Source organism: Notothenia rossii (genome assembly GCF_949606895.1).
Source record: "Notothenia rossii genome assembly, chromosome: 5".
Lineage (NCBI taxonomy): Eukaryota > Metazoa > Chordata > Actinopteri > Perciformes > Nototheniidae > Notothenia > Notothenia rossii.
Genome location: NC_136903.1, coordinates 27,591,547 through 27,619,324, shown reverse-complemented (window position 1 = coordinate 27,619,324; position 27,778 = coordinate 27,591,547). Strand labels below are relative to the sequence as shown.

At 43.2% G+C, this 27,778-nt stretch overlaps 1 protein-coding gene across 1 annotated transcript in view; it reads right to left on the bottom strand.

The window, feature by feature from the left end:
• Window positions 1–841: 841 nt before the first annotated feature.
• The window catches only part of ccnd2a (cyclin D2, a), a 163,425-nt gene continuing 136,488 nt past the window's right edge, over window positions 842–27,778 (bottom strand). Inside the window, exons 4-8 of the mRNA XM_079683275.1 lie at window positions 23,223–23,436; window positions 21,627–21,842; window positions 18,636–18,795; window positions 11,325–11,473; window positions 842–4,977 (exon numbers count right to left, since the gene is read on the bottom strand). Coding sequence (XP_079539401.1) covers window positions 4,804–4,977; window positions 11,325–11,473; window positions 18,636–18,795; window positions 21,627–21,842; window positions 23,223–23,436 — 913 coding nt within the window. The 3' untranslated portion in view covers window positions 842–4,803. The remainder of the gene's footprint in view (window positions 4,978–11,324; window positions 11,474–18,635; window positions 18,796–21,626; window positions 21,843–23,222; window positions 23,437–27,778) is intronic.

The window sequence follows — 27,778 nt, the reverse complement described above, 5'->3', positions numbered from 1 at the left end:
TAGTTGAGACCAACATGTTAGTGAGGGAGTGTGTACGCTTCCTCACATCTACATACAGGACCATAGATTTTTCATAATATTTTTGACTTATGATACTTTCTGGAGATATTATTGTACTATTAACTTTTTTATTTTTGTTGACATACTACACTAATACTTTTTTCTGCAACAATATTATGACTTTTTTTACGCAATAGTTTTCTGCATAACTATGACTTCTTTAATGTTACTTCAACATACTATATATTGACTTATTGACATATTTTCTATGATTTATTTACGTTTTTGTGTAAAAATAAATACTATTAAAAACAGAAATATGTTTTCTTTCCTTTCCAGCAATGACATTTCCCATTGTGATGTCTATATCAAATGGCCATGTTTTAATGAATGTTGCCACTAGAGGGCATATGTTGAAATATAATCCTCCTCCATTTGTTTGTCATTTTTGTAGTTGTCAAGCCAGAGCTACCTTTGGAACAAGCGTCCATCCAAGTTCTATCCATCTTTCTACCTCAAGAAAAAATACAGCATTATATGTGTAACCATATCAATGAATGAAGTTGTAAATAAGTTATTCACATTTTCAGGGACTTGACAGAATGTGGTAGAGGTTTTTTCTTATCCCTTTTTCCTCTACTTCAACAGGGAGTGTTTATAACTAGTCTTCCTCATATTCAAGATAATGTCCCACATTCGTCATCACTGCGTGTGTAACTTTAAAGTGAAACGTGCTACAGCTGGACTTTGTTTTACAGTATCATTGCTGACTCACAAACAATGTAGTCTGTTGATTAAAACCATTAAGACACACAGCTTAAAAGGAAGCAGGCATGGGAAATAGTGAGCTGATGTGGTGTCACACCCTTTAAAGCAGAAGTTTATTGAACAGAGGTTGTGCAACAGACATTTGAGGTACATGATATGAGTTATAGTGGAGGGGGAGGGTCCCAAAGCGAAATCTGCACCATTGACACTTCCACATACCAGAATATTTATGCTTGCACATGACAAGTGTAGCTCAACCCATTATAATTTGAAAGTAACAATGATGCACACACACAATATTTCGGACCAAAACATGTTTTCTCAAATACAGAATCCATATTGACTGACATTCAGAGTCATGTGGTTGTATAAAGCAAGAAGTGTACTTTGGCCATCATAGGAATGCTTTCTCCCTCTCTCGCACACAACAAGGCAGATGTAGCACCAACATGAACAGATACGAACATTATTGAACTATCTACGGAATAAACACTTCCCAAGCAATGTTGTTGTGCCCGCCCCCTCCAATATAGAGTCCAAGTGGAAACTTTGCATATTTCCTGTTTCCCATCTCACTGAGCGGAGATGTTTCCCCACTAAAACAGTGGGAACCCTCCACAAAGATTCTAATTTGTCATTGCTTCGCTCTCCCCACCCCCACTTTATTCTTTTTCCTCCGTTCCCGGCTAACTGCAGAGGTATAGGTGATGGATTTGTTTGTGATTTCTTTTGTCCAGTAATCCTGAGGTATAAGAAATACCACTGACGCACGATGTGACTGAATAAGGAGAGCAATAGATTAAAAAAAAAGGGGGAAAGGAGACATGCTATCTAAGCAAACTGTACAAAGAACATTTCCAGTCGAATACTCATTTCATGTTCTTCTATCACCATCTACTTCGTTTTTCTGAATGTATCTCTTTAGCAGTAAAATAATTATATTATAATACAAATGTTTATAAAATAGCAGCACACTCAAGTGACACATCACAACTAGGTAATGTTATTTTTTTTGTATAAATGAAACAAATTCATAGCTTTTAGCAGCGCAAAAAGACAACAATAACTCAATAAAAAATATTGACACTTTTTTCTTGATGTCTTTACACCTCCTCCTCCTCCTCCTCCTCCTCCTCTGTCCTCTCTTCACTTTGGAATACAGTATCTCTAAATCTTAGAAAAACCCTTTTGCGGGTCTGGTCACCCCATAAAATATATCAAACACAAATTGAATGGTGATCTCATTATATAACACATGCAACAATAAATTGCAGGAAAGAAAAAAATCACAACCGTTAAGTTTGGGAGAGAGCTTACAAATATTCAAATGGGGATGTTTCGGCAAATATGTCATTCAATTGCCCAGTTTTACTGAAAAAAACATCACTACAACAACATTAGATCCCCACATTTCTCTTCAATCTGACAAACAAACACTCAGCAAAGTCACATACTGTCATTAAAAACTCAAGCATTAAGTCAAAGACACCTTGCTGTGCCCCAGTTAAACCAAAAATAAAAATCATCCGTCTCTTGATTTGTGCTGATGTCTGTTTTGCTGATGAACCCCCTTGTAAATGATTTAAAGCAGCAAAGCTAACAGGGGACAGATGTGTTCACTGACAGACAATCGGCCTTAAATACACGAGCCAGCACCATGAAACACTGACCGACCACGGCGACACGCATCAGTTCAGGTGGTTCGGAACAAAGCCTCTGCTCTGTCTTTAAAATGCAGGCCTCATTGAAAAGAACATGTGCAAATAGGATGTTACCACCACCGTCTTTTGTAGCTCATCGCTGCCCTGTGTGACTAACTGTGGCTGTGATGCAGATAAATATGAAGAAAAGAAAATTCAAGTAAAAACAAATATTTCATTTCTTGACAGTAAAATAAAAACATGGATCTGTGTGTAAGCGTGTTCAGATTCATATTCAAATTTCAGTTTTAAATTTGTCGAAGTTTCTATAAAACGGTCGGACTCCCCACTAACTTGCATTTTAACAGGAATGTTTTTTTATTTTTCTTATCGGAATGTCCTCTTGTCGCAAGCTTTTTAATTTGAATCTCGTTTGACAAGGGTATATGTGTGACCATTGGGAAACCAGCCCTACAAAGTATACCAAAGAAAAGGCTAACAAGGAAAAAAAAAAGAAAACATCCATTCACCTCCAATCACCACCCATAACATTTCATCTGACTTCTTCTCCTGGGGAGCATGTTCTCAAAGTGCTTTGCCATTGAAATCATATAGGGGAGCTGAAAGCAACCCTATGTGGGACTCCAGATGCATTGACAGTATATTATCATCCTGTACTCTTCTACCCCCCCAAGAAAGTTCATCCTCACATGACCTGGCAGCGTACACGCTTAGTTCCTCATTTCATTTCCACTTTTTCACTAAGCTGTGCCATTGTAGACATCAATTATGGGAAATCAACGTTGATTTCATCAAAATATGCAAGATATCAGAGTTTTATGGTGAGGCCTTTGGACATCTTTTGTTCGTCATCATGTAAATCCTCCACACAGCAGCATGCTCCTGCACCACTAACACCCTCTGTCCTACCAAACTGTGCCGTGCACTTGTGTGCCTTCCAAAGTTCCACAGTGACGTCTTAGTTGCAAACTGTCCCTCTCCATATCCTGCTCACTCCATGCTCATTAATACAGGAGTCGAAAAACGTCCTCCAGACTTTAAAAAAGCCTAACATCGTCCTGTTTTCACATGCTACGTACACATGTGAGAGTCCATTAGGCATCACAACTAAGGAAACACCATATCGTAACAACGTGAAAAAGATTGAAGAATCTGTAATGTTTCATTAACAGAATGGCAGTAATAAACACCTCATGTGAGGAAAAATGCTCTTAGAAAGTGAAAGTCCCTTCGCCCATATCCTCATGGCTAACCTGTTCCACTCATAGTGCATGCACATGAGTTTATTGTTGGCCAACAACGAACCATGATACATAGATAATGCATGAAGGCAGTGACGTAGCATAGATGCCCTGTTTTACTGATGGACAAAGTGTAGCCTCCACTCGCTCCGCAGTCTTTCAACAGAGACCTTAAGTCAACGATTCGACTCAAGTGCCTCACGCCATAGAACGCTCACTGCTAATATAGATACAGGATCACATATAGCACACACACACACACACACACACACACACACACACACACACACACACACACACACACACACACACACACACACACACACACACACACACACACACACACACACACACACACACACACACACACACACACACACACACACACTCTGGATTCTCCCATACAAACACACACAATGCAACCACCAACAGACACACAAGCAGCCTGACAAAAGGAGCTTATTGATTTGTACTACTCAGTTCCAAAATATGTCCAATAATAATATTAATAATAATAATAACTAATACTACTGCTAATTATTATCATCCCGTCTCTTCCATGGAATTGGGACCAACCAATGCTCAGCATAATGTTCTCAAAGCTTCTTCTGTCTGTCTCGTGTGGACCTTTTGATTTCCTCTTTTACACCGGCCACAAATGTAATAGTGATATTACAAATCAGAGACAAAAAGAAAAAGCCCCGCCGTGATCCCATGTAATTTCTGAATGGTTTCCACAACTTCTACCATAACAGCCTCATTATCAAGCTATGGTTAAAATATAACTTAAAGATCATATTATACAATCAAAGGCAGAAAATGATTGGATTCCCTTCTGTTTATCCAAGGCACCTCAGGGCTTCATCTGGTATCGAATTGGTTGCTTTTAGACTAGAACATCATAGAAAATCGATTTTGTGGGCAGGGTTCTTTTGACTTGAAGAACAGAGAATCTACAACAAAAAAGAATAAAAACTAGCAAGCATTGTTCTTTTTCTTTTAAAGGGCTTGTGTTTTTTTTAAAACATTTTTTGTTCTTTTGTTCTTTTTTTTCTGCTTTTAAGAAAATTGAGGTTTTTTTTCATGATGCTTTTTTCTTTTGTAAATCCTGTGCAACGACGCCCTCTGGTGTTTCACAAGTTGACATCACGGACGTCTGTGGGAGTGGTGGATTGGTCCAGCTCGTCCAGGCCCTTCCCGCTGGGGCCCCTCTGAGTCTGCTGCTGCTGCTGCTGCTGCTGCCGGCCCTCTCGTAGGCTGCTCACCAGCACACGCTCAATCTGCTCCTGGCACTCTTTCAGGACGTCCTGCAAAGAACCAGAGAGGGGGGGACAAGCTGTAACACATATGTTCATTTTACTCTGCTAATGGAGCTTCTTACTTCGAATCCAAATTAAGTCAATGAAACTTTCTTGAGGTGTAATTTTCAACATTCTTTGGCCTTGTTTGACACCATCTGAAAATATCAATTACTTCATCACACTGGCTTAATTTTACCACTCAAAGAAAGTGAAACACATTAATATAAATTGGAAAACTGCTTATTTTTTGTGGTTCAAGTTTTAAAGTTATTAAAAGCGCAAGAGAGTCAGAATTTGTTTGTTTGTTTGTAGCCTTTATTTATCCAGGTAAAGAATCCCATTGAGATCAACGATCTCTTTTACAAGGGAGACTTGCCGCACAGTGGTTACACATGTAACAGAAAACAAAAAGGACACATACAACATAATGACAGGGGTACAATTTACAAACTTATTCACAAAGACAGGTACCAGGAGTATCAAATATCATTTCATCCAGCTGTGCTTTAAAATGATGCAGGGGAACCAAAATGCTCATTTTCAAAATTGCAGAGTGTTCCAAGCTAGAGGAGCTGCGCACATAAAAGCTTTAGTGCCTAAGTCAGTCCTATCACTTGGCACATGTAATAAAAACACATCCTGGGATCTTAGGCAATAGCTACTTGCGACTCTCTGTGATATCAGTGAGCAGATGTAAGGTGGTAGTTTACTCAGCATGGCTTGAACATGTACCAATGACTGAGTCTCCGAACAGACTTGCCCTGGCATACAGGGTACAGTGATGAGTAAGTACTTCACAGTTAGTAACAAATCTCAGCGCACTGTGATAGGCGGCATCTAACTTGATCAAGTAATGGGCAGGTGCATTCATATAGATCAGATCACCATATTCCAGCACAGGTAAAAAGGTCACAGAGCCTTTTCCTGGCCTCAAGCGAGAAAAAGGACTTGTTTCTGAAAAAGAAACCTAGCTTCACCCTCAGCTTTTTAAGCAGATTATTGAGCTGAGGTTTAAAAGAGAGGCAATTATCAAGCCAGATACCAAGGTATTTATAACAGGCAACCACTTCAAGAATTAAACGCCTCCATTGTAGTTCTTTGTTTACTTCCGTGAAATATTGACATCACTATAATAAAATGGAGGTTTCTATTGGCTAGCGCTCCAACACATTATATGTGATAGGATAAGGGGCGGGACATCACTTGGCGGTTGACCAATCACAACAGTGCCGGCCAGCTAACCAATCAGAGTAGACTGGACTCTGGTTTCAGACAGAGGGTGAAAAGAGGTGCTGCAGCACAGGCAGTATGAGAAAAATATAGAGCTTTTTGAACATCAAAGCATGGATACATGTCACAGTAGAGGCACAAAATACTAATATGAACCTCAACATTAGCAGAATAGGGCCTCTTTAAATGACCACCAACTTTTCTAACTGCTCCATCTACAGCCAAGATTGAACCCAGACACGGAGCAGACCTAAGCATTACATCAGCCCACCAGGGTGGTGGACTGAACACCTCCCCTATAGTTCTTATGTGCACACACACATGTGCATTAACATGTTCAGGCCCCCCGTGCATGCTTACCACTGCCTCCCCCATCCAAACACCCACCTATCCCAGCATTCCCAAACACACACACACAACCCAAACAGAAGTAGCCTTGACAACGGCGGTTGAAAACACAGGTAGTACTAAAGCTATGTTAATTACATCCACCTCCTGTGGGAACACAAAGGTGGTGCTTTTTTAACGAGAGCCAGTCTGTGTGCCTGGCTGCCTGCAGGGATCCTTCTGAGACCCGGCCGGCTCTCCTTTCACCTTCAAAGGCCGCCGCCGCAATCTAAGAATCCACCTGGGAGAGGAGCCTCTCAACAGCGCTGAGCCCTCATATCCTTCCCTGATGGAGGGTTGACAGAGGGGACTTGGGGGGAGAGCAACTCACTGGGGAGGGGGAGACATGGGGGAGGTTAAAGGGAAGAGAGGTGCTAAATGGGTTGGTTGCAGGAGCGTCAAAGGGAGGTCAAACTGTTTTTGAGTGAGGAACTACACTTCCAAAACAAGAAACTAATATGAAAGCTGCCTGATAAAGGCCACACTCTGGTGGCGAAACACAACAACACAACTAGCTCCACACGCGCTCACACATACACAGCCCCCTGCCTTCTAGCACCCGGGGTCTGTGGGAAACCGACTGAGAGCGCCCCATGGCCGGAGGGATGGGAGAAAGTGTAGCAGTGGTGGAGCAGAAATTTACAGCTAATTTAAACCCGATGGGCCACAGTTTGAGCCTGTGTTCCAGCTCCTGGTGCCGCTGGGCCTTGAAGAAATGAGAACTGAAGCCACTCACATCAGGATTGGTAGCTGCTCACGGGCGAGAGAGGGAAAGGTCACAGTGTCAAAGGTCAAGCAGCATGACACAGTGCAGGGTGAGACATGTACTGTGTTGTTGAAAGGAAACTACATGAGTTTTCTGACTTTTAACAGAACTTTCTAGACTGGTGATTTGTTGAAATTATGTACATGTGGACGATGTTAGGGAGGATTTCTTAAGAAGTAGAATCTCTTTTACATATGCTTTTTTGACATACAAATATTTTTTGGATTGATTGGGTTATGCTGATATTTGAAGTTTGCATGAAGTAATTCCTTTCTTTATTCCTTCCCTTTTTCTTTTTTTTGTACCTCTACCAATGATTCTTGTTTTGGTTCCAGTCCATAAGGAATGATTTGATGTTGAGGAGGTTGGACTGGTCTGGGCTGGGTGCCTCTGGGGAACGTTTCCCTCGGCAATTGGCCTGACGTGGAGGAAACCCGACCAGCGTCTGTCCCTTAATCTCATCCAGAGGTCTGCCGCTGACATGGGCGTGTGCACACTCGCACACACACAGCCTTCCCACCAACATTTGCCCCATTGGTCATAAAATCTCAATTCCTGTGAGAAAATTAAGTAAAGCGAAGAACATGTAAAGGAACTGCCTGTGTCTTACCGCAAGAATGCACGCCTTCACGTCTTAAAAGACATTCTCCCCCCGTCTCCGCTACTCTAGCGGCAGTTGCGAACCGATGCCAAGCCCCATGGGCTTCATTCGAGAAACTTTAATGACTTCAATGTGTTACTACTGGAAACACCAATACTTTTTTTCAGAGACGCCCTGAGGTACTTGTATTCTGAGGGGGGCAACAGCACTGAATAAGTTGGCCATGGGAGGTAGCGCTATACTGAAACATCTTATTTTGCAGGTCGGAAAACACATAATCAGCTCAGATCCTCCCCAGGCGGAACCTTAAACATACATCACACTGCAACAATCTGACAAATCAAGGCATGCACATTATCCCTGGGCGGCCTTTGTGACACTGGCAGAAGGGGGGAAGTCGTGCAGACAGACAAAACCAGAAAGGGAGAAATGAAGTGAAGCCATGGAATGTGATCTAACTGCTGACTGTACCACAAAGACAGCGTTAGCTACTCTGGGAGGACTTGGTGGTCAGACAGATGAAACAAACACACTGGAGATCTCGGGGAATCCTAAAAACGAAATATCCGGAGGCTGACACTGGAAATAAGGAGTCACCGCATGACTTGAATTTCCACAAGTTACAATAGAAAATGTGACCTTTCACTTTCTTTAGCCCGCATGCCGAAACACCACAAGTGGTGACGCCACAGGATGTGTTAATAATAGAGATAATCTTTCTTAATAAATGCATCTTTGTTGCAAGCGTTTTTGGCCCCAACATTCCTCCGTCCGAAAAAATCACATTTCAATTGAGTCTAGCCATCCTGCTGCTTGTATGAGAACATCTGTGATAAAGGGCCACATTGCAAACCAGAGTGATTAAAAAAGAGGAATGAAAACAGGAAGAGAGGGAGAAACGGGGAAATGTGTTTCCGTTGTCTAAGTGTGTGACCCTGACCGGAAAAGAAAAGATGAATGAGAGACTGAGAAATCGACTCAAAACGATCACATCTAGGAAGTGGTGGTCTTTAACCCTTGCACTCCTTTAACCTCTACTTCCTGTGTTATCATTCACGAATAAAGGGAGGCTCTACACACTTGGTCTCCATGTACTAACTAAATGCTGTGTTGTAACGTATACTTCTCATATTTCAGATGACATGTGCAGTTTGAAGGAGTCACAACTGATCTTGCTTTAAACCAGAAACGTTCTCACTAAAATGCACATGTTCTCTCCTCACATTAGTCCCTAACAGGCCGCTCCTCTCGGTCACACCAGGTGTGTCTGAGGCTACACAAATTCTTCCAGCTGGCCAAGACGGTGACTTGGCCCTATCTCATTTCCACTGGAAAACCACAGCTTCTGGATACCACAGATGCCAGCAGGGGGCGGGGGGTGGCCATGATGCTGTTGGCAGGCTGAAGAAACTTGCTTTGCCTTCATATTTTGCCTGGCTCTTTGGCCGTTGGCTACGAGACGCAGAAAACACAGTGTGTGTACACATTTAGACTCAGGTTCACCCCACCACCCGGATGACTGCGGTCCAAATTCAGGTTGAGGTGACCCTTGGGTATTGAATTGACGTATTAAGGGGTACAGCTTTTGTTAAAAGAAGGTAGGGTAAGTGTGAACATGACACATTGACACAGTCTAACGCTCACCATTTCCTCTTTTGTTGTTAAAGCATAAACAGCGTTAATAGCACTGAAGACACCTATGACACTTCTGTCATTTCGTTTTTTAGTTGTAGAAGAAGTGGGGCACAAGTCTTAAGTAAGTTAGTAAGCATCTGTTTAGCTTTGGCTGGCTTTTCAGCAGTTTACACTAAAGCCTCTCATATATGTTGAATTAGGAAGGGCGCCCTCTGCCTTGCCTCGTGTGTTTACTGCGAGCCATGGCTTGTCTGAATCCAGGAATGTGAGGAGTTGATCATAGAGACAGAGAGCGACTTAATTCCCTCAAGTCTGAGACCTTGCAGCCTAAACACACTGAGGCCCTATGCTGCTGAGGTCAGCTATTTGTTTTTCCTCAGCTGCTGAGCGAGACTTCACACAGCTCGCACCAGAGGGAGCCATGCTTTCCTGCAGTGCTGCAACATGGACCATAGGAGGCAACGAGAGAGGGCTGATTGTCGCGAGGGAGGCATGATTCCCGCACCCCCCCACACCCAGTGTCCTTTTCACATTTCAACAGCTTCCTTCCACCTCCTCCTCCTCCTACTTCGCCTCCTTTTGGGACAGAATTTAACATACCAGGGCTGAGGCCTGGGATCCGTGTCATGCCCTTTGATCTGCCCCCTCTGCACCGAGCACACATGAACACTCATGTTTAAATAACTAAAAGCCCTTTTCATCATGTTTGGTATTAGGAACCCTCTTGCCAAGGCCTCAGAACTGCACCAGCTCCCTGCCCCCTGCTCCTGAATACTTAGGATCGTTCCAATGCAGAAGAGTAATTTCTCCAAAGAGACTAATAAAGAGCGATCACCTCACAAGCTCCCTTACAGTAAGCTATAGCGAGCTGAAGCCCTCTCCCATCCGCGTGATGAAAGCCAGGCATCTCAGAGTCAGAAGAGGCCCTGCCTGTGTTTGGACTCAACTCACCCACCACCGCAACATTCGCTGTACCCAGACAGCCACACAGCGGCCTGGCTAGCATTCCTGTCAGCCGCCGAGCACACTGTATATGCTCTCAACCTGGCTCGATCTACAGGAGTCTTTATATGAGGGGGGGACTGATGGAGAGGAGGAGAAACCTGCCTCATGAGACCTCTCTGGTCAAGTGTATGACAGAAGAGACTGCAAATAAAATGATGCAGTTCAGGATTTCTTCCTATGATCTCAGTTTGGTGCCGTCTTTTTGGTAATTTCATGAGAAATATTGGCCGCTGTCCCCCACTCTCCCAAATAAGGGTTTGTGGAAAGCGTAATCCAAGGGAAGAAGTCAAAATCTGAGTGTAACATTTCAACATTTCAACTTCTCTCTGTTGCAAAGTTCTACCAACATGTGGCATTTCTTAACCTTTGACATAAATAATAGGGATATTTTTCCTCAGAGAGTCTAGTAGAACAAGACAGATTGTAAAACTGTGTGTTTCATTTGAAACACAAATTGTGGAATCTTACCAGAGATGTTCACTGGCAGATTAGACAGAACAGCAGCTGGATTCAGCTTTGAATCACACAGTTACTGTGATAATGTAGTAAGATAAATACCGATGACCACCTCACTTGGCCGACAAACTAACATTTACTCATTCAGATATTACTCAGAAACATCCACCCAAACAATTTCCAGACACAGGAATTAATGTGTTAACCCTGACTAATAAGAGTTTTATAAAGTTCTTTTCTTAGGAAAAATATATGTGTCTTGTCCAAACTCACCACTTCTGTGTTTGTGATTTTAGCCAGCAGGTCTGTCAGACTGTCGCCCCACTGTGACTGGTCAGCTGAATCCAGCTGCAGGCCGCAGATCGCTGCCCCCACACTTCCTGTTGCAATCATGGAGGGGGGGTACATGGCGAATCGGAAATCTGTTAGAGAAAGAAATACCAAGTGAGTTTCCAGTGCTATTTGTAAATGATATTGTTATGGTAAGCACGGAACTAAAATCTTCCGATCCGTGGTTAAATGAGATGATTTACACTGGATTCTGGATTCACCTGGTGCAGTTTCTAAATGTCACTTTTCAATCCATATGCTCCACAAAAAGGGTACAGACAATATGATTCGGTAATCTAGCAGTCAGCTAATAAATAATCCTTCTACTGTAGCGGGCCTGAACGCAGCGCTCACTAATGACCAGGGGCCTGGATAATGAGGGTTCACTTGGCTTGTAAAGGAGCTGAAAAGCAACCACCCTCACCCGCTCACCACCCCAATCCCCCTTTCCCCAGCCCGGCCCCTTTTCTTCCATCTCCTGAGTAAATCGTGTGCTCTCTGAAAAAAGCCCCATAGCACTTGGAAAGGGAGGAATAAAGAGGCTCAGTGCCTCTGCCAATGCTCACTGCTGTAGGTCCTTTTTCCACGTGTGGTCACAGGCGTGCGTCTCAAAGACCAATAACCTTGTTAGCTCCCCTCACTGTCATTCGTAATGCAAATGAGACAGCTTGTGAACGGGCCAGAAGCCCGAAAAGGCAAGGCAACTGGCATACAGGGAGAGAGAGGGAGAGAGAGAGTTTTACTCTTCACAAGACACACACACACACACACACACACACACACACACACACACACACACACACACACACACACACACACACACACACACACACACACACACACACACACACACACACACACACACACACACACACACACACACACACACACACACACACACACACACACACACACACACACACACACACACACACACACACACACACACACACACACACACACACACACACACACACACACACACACTCTCTATTCTCTCTTTATGTCTTGCTCAACTTCTACCTTTCTTCCTTGACAACACATGGCCTGCTTAGATGTGGCCAGTGAATGGCACACATGCCTCAGTCTTTGTTGCTACAACAGGCAGCGGTTTGCATTGGCAGCCCTCCTATCTTTTAGCATATTAATAGAGTGGCGGGCCAGCGAGAGGGAAGGCAGGAGAGTGTGACTCCATTGTCCCGAGTCATCACCTAATTTCACCCAATTGAGCGAAACAGCATCTATCCCCTCTCTGCTGATACCAATTCAGAGAGACAGGCCGGACAAAGAGCGTGGCCGGACAGGGTGGGGGGGGAGGATAGGGAGTCGACGGGGGGAGGAAGATGAAGAAGGAGGGATGGACGGAATGGCAACAGGGCAACGAGGAGAAAAGAGGGGATGTTGGTGGGGTTGGTGGGAGAGGAGAGGGGGTCGACAACTCCGCTGCACATCACTCTCAAGTCTGTGTCCAGACTCCTGTGAGGGTTTGGAAGAAGAAAAGAGTCGCCCTCCAGCGACCCTCACCTCCCGCCTCCCATCTACCCCCCCCACAAGTATTCCTCTGTTCCGGGCCACCTATGGGCTAGAGGAGTGGGCAGTGGGGGCAAGGAAACAGCCTGCACATTAACATATTGCCATATTCAATTGCAAAGCAAACTGCGTGTGATGGCCATGAAGGAGATTTTTCTTCTTCCTTCTTTTTTTTTGAAATGTGGAATCAAAGAGGTGGGCCCTTTGATAGCTGTAAAGGCAGCCCCTCACTGCCTTTTTAACATGCACAGCCAGGCGCTTTCTCATCTTGTGGGCTCAGTGTTGACAAATAAATGAACTTATTATACACCCCTGTGTTAGCCGCTGGGCCTCTGCCAAGGGGCGATTTATTAAAGGCTACCTCGAGCCAAGAGGAAAGAGCACACAAAGCCCCTCAGCATTACATCACTGCTGTAAGAGCACCACTTTCTATAGAGGGCTAAAAGGACAAAGGCATACACGGATTTACTGTACGTGTGTAGTGAGGGCAGACTGACAGGCAAGGAGGCGGACACCTAAGAGACACGGGCAATAAACAATGCACTGATGCCTGCATGTTTTAAGATGCAGACACACACACACACACACACACACACACACACACACACACACACACAGCATAGAAGTAGGTTTGTGGGAGAGCTGAGTGGCGGACAGTGGGCAGCAAGCTGATTTTTCGCACTCAAGACAAGACAGGTCTGTGGCAGAACAAGGACACGCGCGTGCAGCCGACGCAGGCTGACACTCCGGCCTGGTGGCTGCTGCATGTGGGGGGAAGAATGGCCGTATTTTAGGAGGCCCTCATTGATATTCATGTTGAGGATAAACAGTGTATGTAGCTGAGTGGGGACGCCTGCGATGGAAAGCTCCCTGTGAGCAGCGGCTGGCTGGCCTGGCCTGTGCGCCTCTCACCCCCTTCAATGGCCCTTTCTCCTCCCCGTGCCCCCTCATCTCCATTCCTCCGTGCTCCTGGCCCCTGATACTCCATCCCTCAGGCCTCTGGTCACACAGTCTGCTGCCCTACATGGCCCATTCCTCTTGGGTGGCTGTGATTGCACAGTATTCACATTAAACTTGTAAATTAATTAAAGTTTGGAAAGTTGAACAACAGCCAGAAGAAGACGAAAAAAAAGTTCTCCTTCGCACCCTCTCCTCTCTTTCCACCGCTATAAATCAGGGTCTTGTATTCAATACATGTAGCGCTTATTGACCTTGTTTATTAAAGGAGTAGCATTACGAGGTCCCGCGGCCTGTTGATGGATTAAGGCCAACAACAAACATCATTTTGGGGATTGGCATGACAGTATGTTTCACCGCTAACGGAACACAGCCCGGTAGTCAAAACAAGGTCTGTGGAGAGCTGCTCAGACGGTTCACCAGCAGAGCTCTTTGAGACACACAAACAACAACAACATCCCAACTGGGCTTTAGGAGTCCTTTCATATGCAACACAGTGAGAAATCACAGATTAAGAAACAATAACTTGATACTGCTCCCTGTGACATTCCATGAAATCTTGTTCAGACTGTCACTCTGGAGACGAACACAAAACAGAACTTGGGAGAGTTTGAGTCACGCACCCTTCTTAAACTGCGATTTGAAAACATTTGCCAGAAAACAGAATTCTTTCTTAATTGCAGCATCCCGTGACAGCTCTCTTCAGCCTTGCACCATCATCTGCACTGTCACAGCTGCGGCCTTGAGGCGTTGGTAACGTCAGCGCCGGGGAGCGTACAGATTCGGATCAAGGGTGAAATATTCCAAAATCTGTTTATCTCTGTGGCTGAGACGATTTGGAAAGAATAAAGAGCTTATCTGAGGTAATTAAACCCTGCATTCAGCAAAACAATTTGGAGAAAGACACTGAAAAAGTCCAGGTCAAACTAGCTAACTAACATTTACTTTAGGTCAAATCACAAATATTAGTCTTTGCGGTCAACGTGACCTCCAAGGTAAACATGTAAGCTCAAGAACATTTTCATTTCAAAACCTTTTTTGGTCGGGTAATTGCAGCCCTTCAAAGCAAAAATCTCATCATTTGTGAGTCTGGTGTGACTCAGCTTGCCACAGTATTTACAGTGTGGTGCTGATTACACCAGCGAGGTGAGGGGGGGGGGGGGGGAATCAGGACATGCCAATCCATGATTCACTGTGTGGTTCACTGTCAGGAAGCTCCATGTGTCGACGGTGCGGCCGACCGGACGTGATTCCTCACATCAGTGGAGCATGTGGATAATTTGTCGGAGGAGGTCTCTAATTTGTTAGGGTTCTGAGTCATCAAACATGAAGGGGGGTTTTATGTAAACAAACACCAGTAAATACCATTTCATTGACCACATCTGAGATAAATCTTTTGTCGCCGGAATGCGGAGATGAGCCTGGAGGGGATTCTCCGAGAGAAGCAGCCACTCGGAGAGGACGCTTCCGAGGAGCATTCCTGCCTCCGGACCGATGCGGTTTAACAGCTTAGATGAAAAGAGAACTCATGAATCATCTCGTAATATTAGACTGGTCAATGTTGCGTACGAATTGGCAGGTTTGCCGCTTCCTGTATAGACAAATAGCCTCATGGATTTGAGGCACGTAGCTTGGAAAACCGTGTAGGACACAGAAAATGTTAAGTCGGTTAGGCTCTAATTACAGCTTCGTGTAGTTTGACTGATTCTTTTGGCATAATTTCATATATAAAAATGTGAAATACAGTCTGTAAGCATGTTTTCCAACTTTCTTTATGTTTGAAGCAGTTTAACAAACGTCTGCAGTGTGCTGGTATAAAACTGTGTGAGTAGGGTGCATGCAAAGTGTAGGATTTATATACTCCGCACACTCCTTTTGTAAATATAAAAATAAGCCTGGCTTTATCACAACTGGAAAGGTAAAAAGTGAACCCATGCAGAGAACACTGGACTTCTCTCATGTTTGTCAGCTAGTGAATCATTAGTCTCAGAGAAACTAACCAGTTAATCATCAAGTTACTTCACACAGTCCAAAAACAGTGCCACAGATAAAGAAGAATCAAATATTGTTTTAACCCAATACTTCAATCTCTTGTTATTTATATCCCGAGTTGTAGCAAAATCTTCATTGTGTCCTTCAGGACAATTGACTCTCTCTTGGACAGCACTGTTGGCGCTGATCCAGAAATGTCTTTTGATCAACTTGTATGACCATTGTCACCATTCCATGCATACCATTACAGAGAGGGCAATTGGAGTCGCTATAAAAAAAATAGAGCATAATCCCTCCCAATATGGCAAGAAGACGGAGCTCAATGACCGCAGCAGACAGGTTGGGGTGCATCTGTCTGCCCCATGCACCCCGTCCATTCTCCCACTTTACCTCAATTGAATAAGAATAGAAGAGGAAGCTGGGAGTGCTTGGTGTCTGTGTGTAGGAATGGAGGTTCATAATCTCCCTTAATGAGCTTGTTTCTGGGCTATTATCCGGCAGCCTGCCTGAGGGAAACGCTGGTGTTTCCTATCAAGTGGCCCCGCAGCGCTGACCCTCACATGGCTCTGCATATGAAATGTAAGGGCCAAGCCTTTTGTCTCCTTTCTCCCAGCCTCTAGCTGAGCTCCCCAGCCATTTGCATAGTCCTGAATGGACCAGCCAATGTTATTAATTAATACAGAGCCAGCCTGCGCCACCTGACAAAATCCCACCGAGTGGCCCGAACGGAACTGTTTCATCACAAGAGAGGAGCCATTAGGAATGAGAGGCCTTATTCTCCACTTCTCCTCTTCTCTCTCTTGTTCCCTTCAATACAGAGAGCCGTGGTTTCATGCATGTTTTCTTTTCCAGTGTAGGGGCAGCGGCGGTGGTAGTAGTGCCGGGCTGAATGAGGCTGCATGAAATAGGAAGGCCACAGGTGACTCGTTGTCAACTGCCTTGCAAATGTAAATCCTCCTGAGACGTGGCCTCCTTCTGCTGCGTCTCCACCTCCTCAGCCCCGCTCAGACGACGTCTCGAGGAGGATTCCCACCAGATAACCCAGAGATTTACGTCTGGGAACGTTCCCCAAATGGGGTTTTCAAATTCCCAGAGATCTGTAGATGCACCAAATTGTTGACTCACGTGCGCTCTCTCTTTCTCACTCTGTTTGCCTGGATACAAGTCTGAGGAGAGCATATACACAGATAAACGCTCTGTTGCTAATCCAGAGCTATCTCCAAATAGTCTCTCTCCTAAAACACAATGTCAGGAGGACTCCAGGAGGCTCGTAAATGTATTTCCACTGCCTCATTGAAGCAATTAAGGACAAAGTGCATACTGAGACTTTCACAATGTTGCATTGGAAAAAGGTTCGATCACTGACGCGCTGTCATTCCACACATCAACCTGCTGGCAGAAAATAAGGGATGAGGTATTTGGGGTGAGGCAGGGAGAGATAGCAGGAGAGAGTTAAGGAAAAGATTACGCAGAGAAATAGAGGAAACAGGCGTTTTTTCCAAAAAAAAGTTGCAAACATGAACTTTTGTTGCAAATTTGTCTCACCCTATCATATCCATTGCACAATCGGCGCACAGGATCCCATCGCTTTATGATGTAAATACCTGTCACCTCCCTTGTATCTATTCATCTAACTACACACACTCCTCTGAATGATGCCAGCACAAGGAGCAGTTTCCCATGGGGGGTGTAGTAAGCACTCCTGTAGAAAAGGAAGCTGCTGCTGCTGGTGGTGGTCACCCAGAGAATGAGAAACAAACGACAGCCTTTTTTGTGGTTGCATTGTGTTATTTTCTCAGCAGTGTTAAGATAAATAAGGTTGTTTTAGACAAGTTTTTTTTAATCTCTGCACATCTTTTCAGTTTTGAATGAGAGGTGAGGTGCCGCAAACAGGAGAAACCTGCCCCATAGAGAATCTCAACATGGGAAAGCTATCATGTCCTCCAGCTGTAGGGCGGGGAGGCGTGAGAAGTAAGGGGGGGGGGGGAAAGAGGGAAGGAAGGCGGCAGGGGAAAGAGATATGAAAACATGACATGCCTTAGAATTGGCAACGCAAAAACAATACACTCCTCCGGCTTTCCCTGACTCTCCTGTTCCCTCCTGCATCTTCTCCGTCCCTCCAGATCATGTTAAAGGCTGCCTGTCACCACTCGCGGGATGTTTGATCTTAAGACAACAATTCACCTCAAGAGCAGAAAGACAATGGCCGGCCTGCCTCCACCCCTGTCCATTCCTCTCCTCGACCCTGTGCGACATGGGAATGCCCCTCATCCAGGATGAATGTGCTTTGAAGTGTTACTGGATGCTCTGGAAGCCACTGATATGCCTCTAAAGCATGACCACATACCGGTCTGAGAGAAGACAAATGATGGACGTCAGCCCTAAGAGTCTAACGCTTAAATGCCTTCCATGACACATGCCTTTCTCAGGAAGAATATTTTCCCATCCCAGGTAATACTTCAGTTACTGCGGGCTGGGACTAGCCCAGAGCACACCTCAGAACACGGCTGTTGCCTCACGGTATTCAGAGAAGAGGGCTTTAATACAGCGCTGAAAGAAGAATGTGCAGATAAAGATGTTTTGCAACACGAGAAAGTATGTCGATGCAAGCCATTATCGCTTGGTTTGACTTGGCAGCTTATCCATGATCAGTGTCAAAACCAAAGGATATCGAGATGACGTCGCACATCTTTTGGATCAGTTTTTCGCAACTTAAAATCACAATTGAAAAAAGGACATATAACATGTTCCTGGTAAGCTGTCATGGTGTCCTACCTGTGGCACATAGGGCGATGAAGGTCTGGACATGTTTGCGTATAAGTGCCAGCTTATCCTCGGGCAGCGGCAGCCTCCTCACAATGTGCTCGATGAAGTCGTTCGGCGTTACTGCTGCCAAGTTCCACTTCAACTTCCCCAACACCACCAGTTCCCACTCCTAAAGAGAAGAGAGCCGAGAGAGATAACCGAAAATGAGAAAGACTGAGAAGATTAAGTGACACAAAGTACAACCATACATTTACATACTGTAGCCACAGCTAGTTTCCCTCCAGTGAGCGTGCCTCTGTGGGCCCCTGGCCCCGAACATTAGCATGCGTTGAGGTTAAGCATTATTGTTATTATGTTAGTCTCTGCTTGGCCAGGCCTGGGACAGAGAAGCACCAGCAGCGCCACCAAGCAGGTGACCTCACACACTGTCTCCCCCCGTCTGTCTGTCTGGCATCTGGGGACTTTCCTAAAGAGGCCCACCGGAGGTTTAACTCATTGTGTGTGTGTGTGTGTGTGTGTGTGTGTGTGTGTGTGTGTGTGTGTGTGTGTGTGTGTGTGTGTGTGTGTGTGTGTGTGTGTGTGTGTGTGTGTGTGTGTGTGTGAGATAACAGACCAGCAATGGACCAGCAATGACTCTGTGTTATGTATTAAAAAGTGGTTGATTCTTTTATCTTATCGCATTCCATTCATCATTTAAAAGCATAAAAAGTCTTGCAACAGTAATAAAATAATGTAACTATTTTTATTTGTTGCACTTTGGGTTTTCTGCGAAGGCCTTCAGACTTAACAACAATGAACCATTTAAGCGCATATTGTTCTTCATTTTAGTCTTCATAAATGCCAGATAACGTTAAAGATGAACAGGAAACATTAACCTTTGGCATCTTTAGACAACTTAAACTTCTCTGTACATGCATACATCATTTGGATCTTTTGGCAACATTTGATGACATATGCTAAAATAGATGAGTGTTTGTGAAATGGGTGTCTCTGTGAGTGTGTGTGGAGGGGGTGGTCTAGGTGTGGCGCTCTCTACGAAAGTATTGTTACTTTCACTTCCTAGGGGAGGAGGTGATTAACGAAAGAGTTGGTGACTAATTTGGGAAAAATGTGGTGGTTTGGTTCCGGACTGCACTGCAGCCTTGTGACCTCTTCATTTTGCTTCTTAGTGACACACGTGCAGAAAGAGAGAGAGAGAGAGAGAGAGAGAGAGAGAGAGAGAGAGAGAGAGAGAGAGAGAAAGAGAGAGAGAGAGAGAGAGAGAGAGAGACCACATGGACTCAGTCGCGAGACAATTCAACATGGCTGCCACTGACCAGCTGAAATGTTCTAATCAGGGACCTTTTTCAGCCTTATTATGTTTTCTGATCTCTTTGATGCCAGGGACCTTTAAAGAGGGGGAGGGGAAAACCTTTATTTTTATACACAGGGATTTAATTCCTAGCAACAGCATGTGGGAGGATGAGAAAATAAAAGCACCCCTGACTAAAAGGTTAAAGGTGTCTTCCTCTGTTTACTTGGAGGTGTGTCACCGCTATCTCACAGATTCAATTATTTGATCATATAAAAATCATAAGGCCCAGCAGTGGTGTGTTGATTGTGTTTGGTAATGTTTGCAACATGGCCGCCTCCCTGCTCTCTAAAAAGCCTTTTCCAGTGCCAGCAAGAAAGATTCAAGCCTATATACAGCAAAGGCTTGCAACACAGGCTCTATGCTGACAGAGTGGCAGGCAGGCGGGCACCACTTCCTTCTTCTACTGCCTTCCTCTGGTCATACCTTCTGTAACATTGCGGTTCTCTTTACAAGAAATTCTTACAAAAGACGAGTACAAAAAACGATCACATGCCCCGAGCAGCTGATCTCTGTTTCCTGTATCTGCATGTCAGCCAAAATACTGCCATATACAGAAACACTGAGAAGAGGCCCCAGCAAACCAGTTCAAGGACTGAAGGCTTTGTCTTCACAATGAACATAAAGGTAGGACGTCTTCTTGTAAAGCGCAGTATGACATTCTGCTTTATAGGACTAAAACTAATACGCTTAGCATTGCAATCCCAGCATACACTCAATGAAATGATCAGAAATCAACCAACAGCAGCACCTCACAAAGTTGAGTATTCTGCAGGAGAGTCAGGCAGCGAGGCAGGGCTACATCAGCCACGTCTGAATCAGAATATGTGGCCTCTTTCACAACATGGGTGGGATGGCTGTTGTTTACCGAGGAATGTTTATGTAGCACCACAGAGCCGTGGGGAAACACTTATCTGATTCGAAACTGAGTTCATTAATTGGGTTGCACTGGTGAAGGCAGCTGGTATTATCAGGCATAGAGGCCTTATCAAATATACCGCACTGAGGAATGACATTTTAAAAAACCCTCCACATAACACACCCTGCATCATTGTTGTGCTATATTTCAGCGTTGGAAAATGTGTGTGAATCAAAAATAGACGCATGACATAATACCAGCAATGTGTGCATCCAGGGTTATTTTTGGATGAAAGCTAAACTGTAAAAGGCAAACTTGACTTTCTCTGTGTCTCTCCCTCTCTCTCACTGACAGGAACAGAGTCAGAACTTTGGCTGGGGTTCAAGCTGACCTCGTTGCTCTGTGCAAATATCTGCCACCAGATGGCGATAGAGACCATTGCACAGGCTGGAAGGATACTGTAAAGCCTAGAGGGTCTTGTACAGTAAAGAGAGCCATTGTGGGAGACTTTACTGAGAGACTTTCGCTTTTCATGAAGGCGCAGACCAAAGTGGAGACTGGACAGCAGAAGGAGAGTAATGACCATATCTGATGTAATGTGCTGGATGAGTAATTTGAACATATTGTGAGTGATTTAATACCTTTAAACTAGTGAAATAAACTTTCTTCCCAAAAATAAACATGATACAGAAACACAACATTTATCACAAAAGCTTTAGCAGCTGATGATGATAGCATGAATCATCAAAGGTGAATTCAGTGAATATATGTTGAACCAACTGTTGCTTACCAGCAGCTCCTGTGGTCTGATGGAGTTATCTGTGTAGATGCAAAGCTTCTCTGCGGTTAATGGACGAGTCTCTTTCAATTTGGATGCAAGAAACATGCACACTGCTCCCAGCAGCTGCAGGTTACACTTTTTGGTGGGTACCACGGCTAAAAATCTGTCTAAGTAGTTCATGGCCAAGGGGAAAACTTCTTCCTCGCACTTCTGCTCCTCACAAACCTGGATAAAGACACAGCAGACAATGCAACAATGTTCAGCATTTGGAATCAGTAAGCCACCCATGCACAGAACTGACTTATTTTCCAGCACTTGAAATGTATATTCAACTTTTATGAGAAAACGAAACAAAAGTGAAATCACATAAAGAGCACATATAAATTCAATGACACACATAGTTGGGGCCCGGCCAAGAATCTGCGCCCAGCCCTAATCGGTTGCGACATCACGAATTAATTCGAAATATATTATTTTATAAAGAATGAAATGGGTCTCAGACATATACTGTCAAAAGAGTCACATTCCTGCAGTTCATTCACTAAGAAACGAATTCAAGTCACAATCAGCCCGAGCCAAAAAACACCCCGACCGCGCAGCACACGGAAACGCTCTTTCTTTCATTCGCCATATTTTCATAAAATAATTAAAAATATAAATAAATTATCTCAACCGGGTTTCTTCGCATCATAATCTTAATGTGGGTCTTCTGTATCAGATCCGACGATTCCTATCCAAATCTCTGCGCGATAAATAGGAATAAAACGTCAAATCAAAAGCCAAGTAGCATGATGTCGGTCTGATGTGCGTCACCGGCGACCCGATATATTTATTTCAAAAATTAATAAAAAATATTCAGTAGGTCTGATCGGGACAAAAATCACATGTAAATAAAGCTCAGAGTCTCCAGTTTGATCAAGGCGGGTGATGACCAGAAATATTGAACCTAGTCCCATAAATCGAACATAATTCCAGAGAGAGGCATAGCGACGGGGGGAAGACCAAAAGGACAGATAAGGCCCGCGTCCCTTCCGACATTTAAAATAGATACATAACATGTTTGCAACGCTTTTATACATCCTGACTATATTCAGTGGACACAAAAGACCCTCCTCTGTCAATGCCGATGGCTTTTACCCGCTGTTATTACGTTTATGACACTGTAAAGTCCCCTTAAAAGCACAAGCGCTCCTGTAAAAAACCAACATGGCGATAGAACAGCACAGGGCAGCATTGCATTGGGGAGTGCATACGTGTGCATGGAAATATTCAGGCAATCTAAAATAATAACAATAAAGAATCAACAGGCTGCTAGTACAGAAAACATGCGAATCTTATGAAAGAGAGTCTCCGGAGGTACGGAGATCACAGCTCCAAGTTTCATGTCTTCGCGACCATACTTTAAAAAATGGCAAGAATTAACAGAAAGCGACACATTCGGCTAATATGAGGAATAAGCATTCGGAAATGAGACCTAGAAGTCCTATATTCTGTCCACAAAATTGCAAAGAGCGCACAGTAAAACAGCAACGGAGCAAATCAGGAGGCTTTAAAAGTCGAGCACGGAAATAATAAGACTTGTCAGCACTCGGTGTTTCGGTATACCTCTAACATCCAAGTAGCGACCATCCTCCTCATAAACGGCTGGATATCTTTCTGGACGCCTTTGAAATAGGAATATTGGGGTAGAAACCTCTCCTCTATGGTCAACAAGTTCTGCAGGATTCTGTCATCGCACAGGAGGTTTGGATCGGGACGAGCTCGTATGATGGTGTCCATTTCGAGGCAGAGCAGCTCCATGGTGCTGCTGGTGCTTTCACTTAAGTAAAAAAAAAAAAAAAAAAAAGGTTGTATTTCTCTCAGGGAAACGTAAAAGCGGCGGTGCGGGGTAAAAATGCAAAAGGATGGCTGGGAAAGTGTTTTAGAGGCATAAAAAGTGAGACTGCAGGGGCTCCGTAAGAGTAGTCCTGCCTCTCCTTGTTGAGAACTTTTTCCTCTCTCCCCACAGTGCGCCTCTACTTTCATCCGCCTGCCCAGATCATTTCAAGCCAGCCCTACATGCGCCACTGACGCAATTCACTTCATTACCTCTGTATAGACCAGAAGCGACATGCTCTCCTGTCCCTTTCTTTCACTCTGCCGCACACGACAACTTTCAGCATGCGTGTTTGAATGTTAACATTTATAATGCTGACACAACAAAACAACAATACAGAGGAATATGCAAAATAAATCCATTTAAGTGAAACTTTAACCAGTTATTCACATTTAGAGACTTTCTTAGGCTAAAATAAACACATTCTTGTGGATGTATTTGAGTAAGTGTTTAATGGATTTAAATTAGAAGATGGTATTACCAGGGGACATTTTACCTTTATTGTTTCTTATGTTTTGTGTTGCCTTGTGATTATGATTACATATTGGAGTGCAGTGTAACAGGCTAACACATACATTGTTGCAATATTTTGCACTTTTTCAACAGAATGCCTTAAAAAACAACTTTATTGAATAGGCTACTTTCAATATATTTGAAATATTAGTTTAAATACGTTTGAAATTGGGGAAAAAGCAACTAATTCGTGTTCAGCTCTTTCAAACAGACTCAGTGAACCCAAGAGCACGACGCATGTTTACTGCATGCATGCCTATCAACACTGCATGCTAACTTACAGCAATGCATGTGCGTGCCCGTGCGCGTGCACAGAACAGACCAACACCCTCCCACCCATTCTCACACACGCATTCGCACACACATACACACACATGGTCTTACGAACCATTCAATTCATTGCAGCCACAAACTGCTTGTGGTTTATGAGATAGCTTTCTAGGAAATGTGAAGCAGCGTTGACATGTTTTTTTTCTAGCACGATCTTCTGTTAAAGATAACACAACGATGACAGTCACTGTCTTTGGCTCAAGCCAACTACCAACCAGTTTTTGCTATTTTCCATGATTTTGTATTTATTTGTTTAGGCTTTTGTAATAATTTACATGGGAACACAAGCAGGTGGAAACGGAGCTGAGAGAGTAAGCAGATAATTAAAAAAATGACTGCCAAATGATTTAGCCTCACAAACAGTCACAAAGAGAATCTGCATGGGTAAATATGTTAATCCCCCCTCCTATTCTTAGTCAACTTCAAAGACTGGGGCTTGAATGAAACGAGACTGCAGAGCATCAGGGCAATGCTGGGGACTGAAAGTCCTCAGAGCTGGTCATTTCCATCCCAGGCTGCTTGACTATATAGCAATGCTTGTGAGAAAAGTGGGGGAAATGTCTCTTTAAAGTTTTTTTCCCAGCCTAAGTTGCTTCCTCCTCCCTGTGTGTCTATTTGCATAGCCAATAGTTCCTCAGCTCTCGAGCGAGGCTGCGCGATTGTTACTGGGCAGACTTCTTCGATCTCTCTCTCTCTCTCTCTCTCTCTCTCTCTCTCTCTCTCTCTCTCTCTCTCTCTCTCTCTCTCTCTCTCTCTCTCTCTCTCTCTCTCTCTCTCTCTCTCTCTCTCTCTCTCTCTCTCTCTCTCTCTCTCTCTCTCTCTCTCTCTCTCTCTCTCTCATCACGTTATTCATGTTCGGTCAGAAAAGATGCTTCAAATTACTCTGTGTAATAAAAGTTTATTATGGTGAAACACTAAGATTGGCACATCCGCACTTCCACTGCATCATGGGTAGTTACACTTTTCTAGAATGTTTCTTGAAACTACGATTCAACTTCACAACATGCCTCATTCTTCAAGAAAATGTGCAACACTTTTAAGTTAGTAAGAAAGAAATTGAAATGGGTGCTTTCCGTTGAAAGAAGTGATATTCACTCTATAAAAATACAATTCGTATTAGATAAGAACGTCTTTCACTTCATTCAACAACAAGAATATTCTGAAATGATCCTGTTTACATACAACTAAAATAAGAAATAAAATAAATGATGAAAACTAGGGGATGTGCTATTCTGATCAAATTGACGACCTATCAAAGTTTGAAAGAACCCAAAGTCACCCAAAGTAAAGCTGCAGGTGCCTCCAGCTCACCACCATGACCAATATCAGAAATGCACGTTTGCTTATACCGGAAGTAAGTAATTGAAGCTTAATACAAATAAATAAAAAAATAAAAATCCTGAAAATTAGCAGTAGGTCCATTCAACGTCACCAGCAGCAGCACACTGCAACATGTCCATGTGACCATGTCTGAGTCGAGTTAAATGCCAGCTGGTTTAAAGGGTAAATTCACACTTTAGAGTGATTTTCAATCTTTAAACAAGGCTCATATAAGAACTTTTCTGGAAGGATTCTAAACAGGGTCCGTTCCCCTTTATCAAACACTTTAAGATAATAACTTGTGAAGGCTGAACCCTGAACGCAGCAGCGGAACAGTGACGCCAGCGGTGCTCAGAGAGAGACCCAGCAGCAGTTGGCCCCCGGAAGCTTGCAATTACCATATCTCAATAGAATCGGAACACACCCCAAAGGTTAAAGACTGTGAGAAGTTCGGACAGTAAAGTCTACATGTAACGTTAAGGGAACAGTCGATACAAACTGAAGTTTGACCACCTCTCTGCGCTGCACCCTGCAGGAAATATTTGTCGGGTACATTTATTTTAATGCAGTTTTGAGGTTTTAAATGCTATTTTCTTTAATTTAATTGTACGAAATTTCATCCAGAGAATCGCGGAAAGCTTACTTCTATGCAGCGTGTGTTATTTCCTGGAAACCAGCGACAGGACCTGCCTTCACCATGCTTCGTTTCAGTCCCTGTACATTCCAGAAAATCCCCGACGTTATATTTGATCAAAAACAAGCACACATATTAACGCCTACTTCACATTTGTCCACGTTTCTTTAAATAACAATAATAATAGAATAAAATAAAGGAGTGATCACTGTGGTCACTTTTTGCAGTGAGGAGCGATCAGGGACTCTTCATCACTGTTTAAATGCCCGTTAGCAGCAGGCAGCACCCCGGGGTGTCTGACGGGGTGACTGACTCTTTTTTAAATTATTTTACCGACATCAAAATGGGAATTATGACGCTAAGAAAACGTCCCGCATGACTCGAGAAAGGTGTCGCAGGGGAATTTGGCAGGCTCCTATCAGAGGAGGAAGAGAAGTGACATGACATCAGCAGGTCTCATTGTGTTTGTTTGTTTGTTAGCTAAACACACACCGTGACAACCTGAACAGCATGCCTTTTAAATAGCATGTGAAAGGTCTATTTTCTACGGATTTGTCAAGCTCTTTACAGCCTGTTTAGGCAATGTAAACAATTATTTTACATTATTTTTTATTAGAAAAAAACAATGCACAAATAATGCATTTTTAAGTAATTAATGTACACACTAAATGTTAAATCTCTTTTGTAAAATAAATGTGATCATGTAAAACAGGTTCTCTTGTTTTATAAATAGGCTAGATGTCCATCAACCTTAAAGTTAAAGTATACAATAATATATATCAAGATCATTATTTGTTTTAAAAAGGGTTTTCATATAGCCTAACTAGTTTAAATAGATAAGATCTGTTGAGGTATGTGTAAATCAAATACCTCCAACACAATCTAACAAAAAACACACCTGCATCAGCAGGTCAGCAAGCAAGCAGGAAAGGTACCTTTACATACAATGAAATTAAATGAAATTAAATAAAAGCATTACAAGTATGTTCTTATTATTTGACATGACCCAACTGTTCATCATGTTTCTTCTGAGCTTTGAAAGAAAAATAAATATTAAACAAATCTGATCTGACAAAGTGACTTTGGTGGATTTATGTGAAATTCCACCTGTGTCTATTTTTGAATTATTTATGAATTATTTAAAAAAGTCATGTTCAAACTGTTTATATATTTCATCCACATTTTTTACATAATTAATTTTAAGGATAATTATTGGGATAATTTGTATAGAGGTAAACACTCTAAGTATAAAAGATTACTGTTCAATGGTTGAAGAACTGACTTATTTCCTGAAATTAATTCAGAGATTTAATTATTTGTGATAAAACCACATGAATGAAATGAAACATTTTATGCTTAAAATTCAAATGAGCTCGTTTCTTAATTTTATGGATAATAAATCTGCTTGAATTCTGTTTTGTTTAGATTATATGAACATATCAAATGTATTATTATTGAATTAAAAAATAGAACACAGAGAGGAATGTT